Below are 10,898 nucleotides of genomic sequence, written 5' to 3'. Positions count from 1 at the left end.
AAGAGTGTGTCCATAAGGACATTATCATCATGTTACTCAGAATAAAGTTGTGAACAAGCTATGGGCACTGCAAGACTAACTTTCCTACCGTTCAATGAGAATAGATAAATGGCCAAGTTGTCAAATAGCTAAAAGAGGTGCATAAAATCTATCTCGTTTGAATCTTAAAATGGCTGACTTCGGCTATCTCTCCAGTTTACCACCATGAACACAGGATCATCCAATGGAAATTTGCTTTTCTTTCCATATACGACACTTTTCCCCACGTTTTTGTCTTCCAAATTCATAGCTAAGCACAGGGAGGGGCGTAGCAGCTTGGGGTGGGGGTGGAGCTCCACCCCCACCCTCTTCATTTCAAGTAAAGTATAATCACTTCATTCGCTCACATTCCTGTGTGGAAATTAATGATGTTTGGAAAGGAACTGATTACCTTTTACCTTCAATAAAGGTAATCACTTCCAGTTTAACCACAGACAGGCTTTTCTAAATAAAGGTTTTTATTGGATTTTGTTCGACTAAACACTTATTTGAGTCAAAATAACATACCCAAAGCTTCACACATGCATCAATGACAACAGGAACGAGGCAGATGAAAATGGTGATAGCAGATTGGTCAACTTCAAGTCCATAGTGCTCAACAATTACATCCAGCAAGGTCTGCCAACCAGATTCGGAGTGATACCTACAGTATTCAATTTCATAAAGGATAATGTTCATTATGCAAACAAGAGTGAAAGTGAAATTCTTAGAAGAATAATGAGCATTTTTTTAAGAAAAACCCTGCAAGAAACAATATGGTGCCAAAGAGTTTATATACGGAATCTCAACATCTTCACCAACTGAAAGATTGTTATTACTTGCACGAATTCATTCAAAGCCAATTACAGATTCCACATTCACTGCGGTGACTGACACCAAGCTATTCTACATTTGGTATCACTTGCAGAATTTGTTCAAAGCCAACTTCTGAACTAGCATACAAAATAAAATACCAGTGGAAAACATACACTAACGATTGTATTTTAGTACAGAGCAAAAAATATTACCCCAAAAAAATATCTGTGATAAGTATGATTAGAAATGCCTTCCCAATATCTGTAACATTGTTCAGTATTTTATAACCTGTAAATTTCAGCAAAGCTACCTGCAATATGGATAAATAGAAGAAAAAGAAAAGAAAATTATAAAAACATGATGCAAGGGTATGATAGAATGAATCATTTCCAAATGCAATTTAACCAGAACAAATGCAAAAAGGTGAAAACTATTCACCAGGTATTTCTGCAACAACTCCTGGGATGTTCTATAACAATGTAGAAGAGCAAAGAACTTCAAAAGTGAATAATGCTCGTAGACAAGCAAAGCAAGAGTGGTTCCATGTTTTCTTGAAAAAAGCTAAACAATTTCTCGCAGCAATGAATATAGACTAGGTGAAAATTGATATAAACATGAAAATCCGCAACTTTTACCATAAATAAGCTGCATGCTACTTATTGTTGCTTATACAATACCACAGTTTTTGCTTGATAGATGATGGCTATTACAATGACAATGATCAAGGTTTTTACAATGATGCAAAATATATCAATTCTATACATAAAAGGCATTGTGCAAAGAGAACGACTGATGACTCACTTTACTCTGATTGAAGTACAAAAGAATGAAGATTGAGATCCCAAATACCATGTCTGACCATATGTTGGCAAATGATCTACGGTTTTCTAACCTCCAATCATCCCGCAGCTCTAACCTGTTTGAGCAACAAACCAGAAGTTGAAAAGCATAGAATTCACTATATTTACTTTCATCAGCAAAGAGTATGGAAAACTTTCCTTAGTATTGCATTTATAGGGAAACAAATCCAGTATAACATGCCATATTGTAGTTTTCAATCAGAAATTGACTACAATTTGATGGACACTTTTTTTTTCCCAGGGAGTGAGGGGGTCTGTTCAAAGTTGTTTAATGTTATGAAGAAAATAACCCTAATATTTAATGTTAAAGAACACCATCTAAATGAAACTTCTACTCATGAGAAGCGTTCTGAGAAAATTCACAGAGGAATCAAATAGGTAGTAAACATGAGCTAGCAAAGCAAGCAAAAAAAATGTTATCCCTACGCTTTATGCCGTAGTTCCCACCATTCCTCCTCATCAGAAAGAGGTGGAGATTTACCAATCTCTACCTCAAGCAGCAATCTTGCTTTCTCGACTTTTAGTTCCTTGATCATCTCAAGTTTTTGACTTTTTCTCACATCAAGCATCTGCGCTGCAAGTGGTACAGTCTTGACATATCTGTTCGTGACATAGACTGAGTTACTTAATCAGAAAGTCAGCTTTAAGTGCAGCATAAGCACTAGTACTTTAAAACTTTTCAGGTAGAGAAGAAAGCAACTTGTAAATATCAAGTATTTCTTCTTATTAAGATTAGGAGAAATCGCTTAAGCAACCATTTTGTCCTAATTATTACCTGTCTAAGAAGGGCATGAGAACATAATCATGAACTGCAAAGTCCAAGGCCCAGGGTATGATTATCAATACTGCCAAAAACTTAGCCTGCAACGAGATGAATATGGATATGGATATGGTGTCAAGCTGTGTATTGAGTACAAGCATGCCAGCTTGAATAAGCAGATTTTTAAAATAATGGGAGCATAAACAAAACATATATTTACAATATCTTATGTAACTCAGCATGAAGTAATCGAGTTCAACAAAGATCAAAGCTTACAGAAATGTAAAATGTCCATTGTGAACTGTTTCAATAACCAAACACTTTGATCATATACTATTTAAAATCCATCAAAAGTCAGTGATACTCTGTCTAATTCTTCTTTACATCTAACTTAACCCCAAAAGTATAGATACTTTTATCCTCTTATATATTGATGTGCAAAATGGAAATAGGATTGCACATCCCTCTTCACGTGGATGTCCATTATTTTGCATCACTACAGTTTACGTGCTGCAAAGCTAAAGCTAAGTGGTTGGAAGATAGCTTGATTGATTAACTAAAGATCACCGATTTCATAAAATTAGCGCCACATTTTTCGATAGGCACATAGAATAGAGCACAATCTCAATTGGCACAGAGACATATGACCAAGTTATGAATTCAATGGATACCCCATAAACAACCAGATCAACATAGGAAAGAATGGCATAAGGCAGGGATTACTTCAGTCTGAAACAAAGTGCATTGAAATGAAATTCACTTACCGAATTCAATGAGGCATACCGGAACACACGGTCTTCATAAAGCAAATCCTCCTCTTCCCTGCCAAGAACCAAATCTCTAACAGACTCAACAAATCCTTTTTCAGGTACAAGGTCAGTAGGATCCGACCGCGCATCCTCTACTGAGTCCCCATTTCCAATTCCACCATTTCCATCAAACTCTTGACTCCACCAAGAACCATTACTAGCATCATCACGACCATTATCACCGTAATCCACAATCCAATCCTCCCACCTCCTACTATCCTCATTCAACATATCTTCTTGTGCTTCTCTCAGCTCCACAATTGCCTCAGCTCTCCTCTTCCAAGCCTCAAACTTCTCTTCCTCGGACAACTCCTCATCAATTGAATTCTCAGAAAAATCAGCCTCAGCATCAAGCAAATCTTCATCCTTTAATCCAAACCAGTTTCCATCTTCATCAAAAAAGAACCTCCGCCACCAACTTCTCTTTTTTTTAGAATGATTTTTCCCATTCTTCTTTGCTTTTGGAAAAACCCCACAAAATCTCCGCCTATTACTCAATTGGAGTGAGAAACTGGATGATTTGGCAAATAAATTCCTGTTCCTAAGTGGGGTTTGGTAATGGTTAGTGTTAAAGCTTAGGTTGTTGCATAACACAATTGAAGTGGTCATCAAGAAAGCAACATTTTTTAGCCTTTTCAAACCAAAGACAAGAAACCACTGCTCCAAATCGCTGTAATCATGAAACAATCAAACCTCTTCTTATCAAACGAAAAACATAGGCATTCTCTTAAAAAATTCAATATCTTGACTACTAAATTGGCTTTTAAAAAAACAAAATTCAGAAACTCATATCCTGAGCTGAAGAGCTAAAAAACAACGAAAAAGAAGAATCAAGAAGAACTTTACAACAAAAGAAAGCGTTTTTCGTAATTGTGATGAAGCTAAGCTAAACAGCTAAAGAGGGAAGAGCAAAAGGAAAGAAGATAGCGGTCTTTGGGTTCTCCCTCTCACTACTGGATAATTAAAAATAAAATAAATGTTTTTTATTTTTTTGGATAAGATAAAGAAATTCTTTATATTAAATTACGATATTACTCTTCTTGTGAAATATATGAGGAAAAAACTCAATTTAGCCTCCAAGGAATTAGGAGGCTGAGTCTTTAATCTTTTGATTCTATCATTTTATCCAAAAAGTAAAACAACATTAAATCACCTTATTTGCATGTGCTAATTAACTATTTCCATCCAAGAAATCAATTTTCCCCCTCAAATCAACATTTTAGCATCAAATCATAGTAATTCTTTTTTTTCATTTTAATAGTTTATACAAAAGAAATTTATATATATATATATATATATATATATATATTTTAACACTAAGTTATTGTTTAGGACATTTTAGACCATTACTACACTACATTGTTGGTCAGATCAGATTATTTGTACGTAAAAAAATATCTAGATATTTTTAATGTATTTTTTAGCAGAAAAAATCAAGATGATAATTTTTTAAATATTAAAATGATAATATATTGAATCAGCTTTAATTGATTTGAGTTAAGTTATCAAATACATTATCTATGTCATGACCTTGATAATCCTGTAAAAAACAAATAAAAAAATTAAACTTAATTTTCAATCAACCAATATTAAAAGATAAAATTAAAAATAAAATTCAATTAAGAAAATGAGTTAAGTCAACTCGGGTTAATTTATCAAACTTGGGTTATGAAACCGAGATAGTTTCATACAAAGTAAATTAAAACAAATTATGAAACTCAATTCTCAATCAATCCAATATTAAATGTTAAAATAAAAAAATAATTAAAAAAAGCACATAAAAACTCACCCAAGTCAACTGACCAAACTCATGTCCTAGGTCATGAGACCAGGATGATCTTATAAAACATAAATCATAACAAACTATGAAACTATGAAACCTAATTCTTAATCAACTTAATATTAAATAATGAAATTAAAAAAAAAGTTAAAAAAGAATAAAAAATCCGAGTCAATCATCCTAACTCACGATCCTGGTCATAAAATCATAATAATCCTCGTATAAAGCAAATAAAAAAATTATGAAGTCCAACTCTCAATCAACTCAATGTTAAAGAATTAAATTGAAAAACAAATAGAAAAAAAAATGACATGAGTCAATTAAGGTTTACCTACTAAACTCAAATTAAAAAACCAAGATAATTTTATAGAAAAAAATTATAAAAAAAATTATAAAATCCAATTCTCAATCAAACCACTATTGAAAGATAAAATTAATTTTAAAAAAACTCAAGTTAACCTGACAAATAGTAAACTTATGACCTAAGTCATGAGACCTTGATAATCCCATAAAAATTAGATCGAAAAATAATTATGAATCTCAATTCTCAATCAATCTAATTTTGAATGGTAAGGTTGGGAAAAAAATATTAACTAGAAAAGAACATATAAATGACTCGAGCCAACATGATTAACCACAAAACTTGCGATCCAGATAATGAGAAATCATTTTTCTTCTTAAATCACCATTTTAGCATTAAATCATAGTAAATTATTTTTATTTTTTGCTTTCGTTTTAATAGTTTATATAAAAGAAAATCTTTTTATATTTTAGCACTAAGTTATTGTTCAGGACATTCTAAACTATTGTCTGCATTACGTTGCAGTCCGATTAGAAATTTTTAGTATATAAAAAATATTCAGGTGTTGTTAATGTGTTTTTTAGCAGAAAAAAATCAAGATGATAATTTTTAAAATATTAAAATGATAACATATTGGATCGATGCAAATCAACTCAAGTTAACCTGTTAAATCTATTACTTGGGTCATAAGATTTTGATAACCCTGCAAAAAGCAAATCAAAAAAAATTATTAAATCTAATTCTCAATTAACTCAATATTGAAAGATGAAATTAAAAAAAAATCAATTAAAAAAAATAAGTTTATTAAACTTGAGTTAACTTGTTAAACTTGAATAATGAGACTAGGATAATCCTATTAAAAGCAAATATAAAAAATTATGAAACTCAATTATTAATCAATCCAACATTAAAAAATAAAACTAAAAAAAATTAAGAAAATAGAGAAATCCACTTGAGTCAATTGATTAAACTCGTGATCTAGATTATGAGATCAAGATAACCTTTTAGAAAACAAATCAAAACAAATTATAAACCTAATTCTCAATCAACTTAACATTGAAAGATAATTTTTTTAAAAAAAATTCAACTAAAAAGGATAAAAGACCCGAGTCAACCATCCTAAATCACAACCCATGTCATACAAATGGAAAAATTATGAAGCTTTATCCCGAACTAATTAGACAGCGAAAGATGAAATTGAAAAAAAAAATCACATAAAAAATTGTAATTAAAAGAATTAAGGTGGAAATTAAAATAAAAAATAAATTAAAGGGCATAAAAGAATTAAATTGGAGGGTTAATTTGAAAAACAAAATTGAAAAAAGAAAAAATGAAATAAAAATAACAAGGGCTAAGTTGGAAAAATAAAAAAAATAAACTTTGATTGAATGACGAGCTTGAAAACCAATAAAACTTTAACAAAAAAGCTAAAGAAAAAAATCAAAAATCAAAAGAATAAGGAGTGGATTGAAAAAAATAATATATGATAAATTATAATTTAAGGGCTAAATTGAAAAATATATAATTTTTTTTTTCTAAAAAGGCCAAGGATGAAAATAATCAATAAAAACATAAGGACTAAAATTCAAAAATGAAAGGAAAAGAGGACAAACATGCATTTTTCATGGAAAAGAGAGAAAGTAAGCAAGAAAGAAAAACATTTACAGGTGACAAATCACCCCTCATCCTCTATCAAGCATCACACCATAAAGAATAGGATCTAGTGGCGCTTCCAAGAACATGATGAAAAACTAGGTTTATTTATCGGGTGGCGTCACATGCATCGTCTAAAGATTATGAATGTCACTAACATGTTGGTGCATAATGAGTATATGCAACAACTTTTTAGAAGAAAAAATTTAAAACTCAACATAAAATGACTAAAACACCTCTTATAACCAGGAAAATTACAAATAAACCTATATAAAATGACAAAAACACCCTTAAATGGATAACTTTTTTTATATCTATTTTAATGGCAAATATATATTTTAACTATAGCCTAAGAACAAAAAACCTCTTGTGCAACAACTCTAATTTTTTTTGACCTTGAGGATAAAGAAATATTTTTAACATTTCAAAGATTGTGAAAAGATGAAAAAACCTTTGATTAATAGTTCTATGTTTTGTTGACTTTAAAAATAAAAATGTAATTTTATTGTGTAAAAATTCAAAAAAAAATTATATATCTCTGAATAATCTTTTAATGGTCAATGAACCATTAGAAAAGATTAAATTACCCCACAACAAAAAATCTATATTCTTTACACTAAAATAAAAATAGTAATTATATTATAGTAATTTACAGTAATTTATGTTTACTGTTACACTTAAATGACCATGCCCTATAGAGTTCTATTAATTGGAACACAAAGAAGGTGTTTTTTTTTTCTTTTCATTTATTTTTTTCTTCCAATTTTTTCCTTATTTCTAGTTATCTTAATTATTTTTGGACTGATCAAATTAATTGAGACTCACAAGCCAACTTGTACAAAGTTTAATTTTAAACATGGAATAGATAAGAAGATGAGTTGGTAAGTTTTTTTCCTATAAATTTCGTTTTCTTTTCTCAATTTCATTCTCAAATTTTTTTTATGGGTCAATCGAGTTGCTTTTTGACGATCAAGTCAATTGAATTTTGCTAAGATAATTTTTACATGATTTAATTTTAAACTCGAGCTAAACAATAAATTGAGTCTGAAAGATTTTTTTTTATCAATCTTATCCTCATAATATTTTACTGATCGATCAAATTATTTTTAAATCAAATAAATTGACTAAATCATATTAATATAATTTTTATATAATTTAATTTTAAATATAACTTAGAAAAAAAATCATATTAATAAGTTTTAAAAATGATTCATCAAGTCAGATTTAGAGAACATTTGTACTGTATTTCTAAAATATTTAAATTTTTTTATATATTTTAGATCATTTAATGTGTTAATCTTAAAATTAATTTTTTTAAAAATAAAAAAAATATTATTGTGATATATTTTAATATTATTGTGATATATTTTAATATAAAAAATACCTGAAAAAAATTAAGATGATGTAACTATACCATTAATAACTATGCTCTCAAGAGGGCTTGAACTTCTTTCATTATATTAAAAAATTAATTAATTTAACTGTAGTGCGATCATGTAAGAATAAATTAAGTTTTCTTAAAAAAAACAAAGGGACAGGTAAGGGCGAAGGTTTCATTTAGGAAACGGTACGTCGTTGGTGTCTGAAGTTCAGAAGTAAAAAGAGAAAATAGGGTTTAAGGATTTGCTTGGAGAGAGAGGGAGAGGATGAAGTCTGTGGTGGGGATGGTGGTGTCGAACAAGATGCAGAAGTCAGTGGTGGTGGCGGTGGACAGGCTGTTCCACCACAAACTCTACAATCGATACGTCAAGCGGACCTCCAAGTTCATGGCTCACGACGAAAACAACCTCTGCAATATCGGCGATCGAGTCAGTACCCTCTACCTCTCCTTCTTGCTCTTCTTTTTTCCTTCTTCATCTTCTTATTATTATTATGATGATGAGTAACTGATTGATTACTCAAACAAGTAAAGAAAATAAATTCAACGACATGAAAAAAAAAACAGAGAAATTTTTTAAAGTTTTCGAATCTGTGGAATTGGGTGGGCTTTCAGGTTAGATTGGATCCTTCGAGGCCGTTAAGCAAACGGAAAAATTGGGTTGTTGCTGAAATTCTCAAGAAAGCAAGGATATATGTGCCACCATCAGCAGCAGATAATGCTGCTTCGAAAACTAAAGGGGCGGAAGCACCAACTTCTTCGACCTCCTAAGGAAAGGTTTGTGTGAACAATTCAATCTTCATTCTGTATTGTGTTTCTGTACAAACAAAAGGTGAAGTGGACTGAGCGAGGAGTATCGTATATGTCATGTTATGTACATTTAACTTTGTACTTAACCTACAAGGTCAAAAGTTTCATGTTCTTGAATTAAGTTGGATCTTCATCGTATTGTGAGAATTCCTGCATGTTTAAGACTTCGATCATAGGTTGCTGACTGGGGCTTAACATTTTGTTCTGCTAGCATTATTGTGATTCTAATCGTGGTGGATATACTTCTCTGATCAATGCTGTTTTTATTCAAATTCTCATAGATTATGGGATGGCTTTTGAAAACAAAAATTGTGAAGGAATGATTAGTGAGCTAACAACTTTGTGTTGCGATTGAGATGCTGTCAGTCTGACTCTTATTGACTAGTATGGCTGGTTAGTAGTGGCAAGCGAGAGCAGATTGGGGTGTCCCCCCCCTCCTCTCAAGAAAAATAAAGTGGTTTCAGACTTCAGAAACATGATAAGGGTACAGAAGAGAATGACAACGTGTCTTTGGTAGTGTTGTGTTTTGCTAGATGCTAGTTTAGTATGGAGAAGACATGTAACTTCTACTCTAGTCTTTAATACTCTCTTAAATAACTTCCTGGGTAGTGATTGTTGGAACTCAGAGTTACACTGTGCCATGTAAACATGTTTCGAGACTTGTAAGTACCGGAATATAATTTTGAACAGTTTTATGTTAGCATAGTGCTGGAACTGTGGGAGCACATAAAGGAAAATTAATATTAACCAAAATGGAGTTATCCTGGTTCACCAGGTGTAAGCTTGATGTTGCCTTTTCTCTATGACAGGTGATAGTTTGATATAGACATTGTGACAGTTTACTCAAGGCATCTGAAAGACTGAGAAGTCTTGGATTGGGATAAGAAACTCCAACAATTGCTTAGAATGAAGGCTGATAGCTGAAATTAAGTTTTCTGTCTGTGTTTGAATTTTGAATTCTGGATGCGTTATAGACAGATGAACCCTTATGGTTACTGAAACATAACAAGAGGAGGCATTTATGTCCTGTTTTGTATTTTGTTTCATCTTGGTTTTTTTGGTAAATCATATCTTCTTTAATTAACAGAAATTCCATATTGGTGAGCTTGATATTCTGTCTAATGAATGATAATCTTTACTCATAGAAAGTTGTCTGTTTTTTTTCCTTAATGGGAAGGTTCAGGTTGTTTATTTAAGAATGTCCACGTGACAAATGCATTACATTTGTGTCTTGCCAATTGCTGTTCTTTGCAAATGGAAACTCCAAGTCTATGGCAAGCTGACAACGTGACAGTATCTCCACTGCCACATGCATTTTGTAACATCGCGTGCCATTATCATGTTAGCCCCACCTGCTCCCCTAGGCTTGAGCTGCATCACTTATCTTGTTCACATCTAAGTTGCATGATTTGCAGTTACCTGCATTTACCCTTAAACATTCAATTGTTGAACACCTCCTCCTCATGGATCCCTGTCAGTCCTCTGCTCCTCCTAAGAAATTTCCTCGAGGGAGAAATTCAGGAATTTACAGGGGTGTCAGAATGAGGACATGGGGCAAATGGGTTTCTGAAATAAGGGTTCCGAAGACTGGACAAAGGATATGGCTGGGGTCTTATGATGCCCCCGAGAAAGCAGCTCGAGCATGTGATGCTATCCAGTATTGTATTCGTGGTGAATGTGGGCAATTCAATTTTCCTGCTGAAAGAAGGCGGC

General features: G+C 31.9%; 3 protein-coding genes across 5 annotated transcripts in view; 2 read left to right on the top strand and 1 right to left on the bottom strand.

Annotated features, from left to right (window-relative positions):
• LOC105115148 (chloroplast envelope membrane protein-like) overlaps window positions 1–4,245 on the bottom strand; it is a 5,063-nt gene extending 818 nt beyond the window's left edge. Inside the window, exons 1-6 of one of the 2 annotated variants that reach the window (XM_011011956.1) lie at window positions 3,219–4,245; window positions 2,470–2,555; window positions 2,142–2,294; window positions 1,636–1,750; window positions 1,047–1,144; window positions 547–682 (exon numbers count right to left, since the gene is read on the bottom strand). In XM_011011956.1, the coding sequence (XP_011010258.1) occupies window positions 547–682; window positions 1,047–1,144; window positions 1,636–1,750; window positions 2,142–2,294; window positions 2,470–2,555; window positions 3,219–3,872 (1,242 nt within the window). In that variant the 5' untranslated portion in view covers window positions 3,873–4,245. Of the gene's footprint in view, window positions 1–546; window positions 683–1,046; window positions 1,145–1,635; window positions 1,751–2,120; window positions 2,295–2,469; window positions 2,556–3,218 lie in introns of both variants that reach the window. The other variant, XM_011011955.1, reaches the window with a different exon arrangement.
• Window positions 4,246–8,513: 4,268 nt separating this feature from the next.
• Window positions 8,514–10,898, top strand: part of LOC105115147 (30S ribosomal protein S17, chloroplastic-like) — a 2,933-nt gene continuing 548 nt past the window's right edge. The window contains exons 1-3 of one of the 2 annotated variants that reach the window (XR_840279.1): window positions 8,514–8,805; window positions 8,991–9,152; window positions 10,369–10,893. Coding sequence is in view for 1 of the 2 variants with exons in the window: in XM_011011954.1 (XP_011010256.1) it covers window positions 8,644–8,805; window positions 8,991–9,146 (318 nt within the window). In the remaining variant the exon portion in view is untranslated. Of the gene's footprint in view, window positions 8,806–8,990; window positions 9,153–9,994; window positions 10,327–10,368; window positions 10,894–10,898 lie in introns of those variants that run through there. The other variant, XM_011011954.1, reaches the window with a different exon arrangement.
• The window catches only part of LOC105115157 (ethylene-responsive transcription factor ERF015-like), a 784-nt gene continuing 325 nt past the window's right edge, over window positions 10,440–10,898 (top strand). The window contains exons 1-2 of the mRNA XM_011011966.1: window positions 10,440–10,478; window positions 10,601–10,862. Coding sequence (XP_011010268.1) covers window positions 10,440–10,478; window positions 10,601–10,862 — 301 coding nt within the window. The remainder of the gene's footprint in view (window positions 10,479–10,600; window positions 10,863–10,898) is intronic.

This window comes from Populus euphratica, unplaced genomic scaffold (assembly GCF_000495115.2).
Source record: "Populus euphratica unplaced genomic scaffold, PopEup_1.0 scaffold1038.1, whole genome shotgun sequence".
Lineage (NCBI taxonomy): Eukaryota > Viridiplantae > Streptophyta > Magnoliopsida > Malpighiales > Salicaceae > Populus > Populus euphratica.
This window is presented reverse-complemented; position numbering and strand designations above follow the sequence as displayed.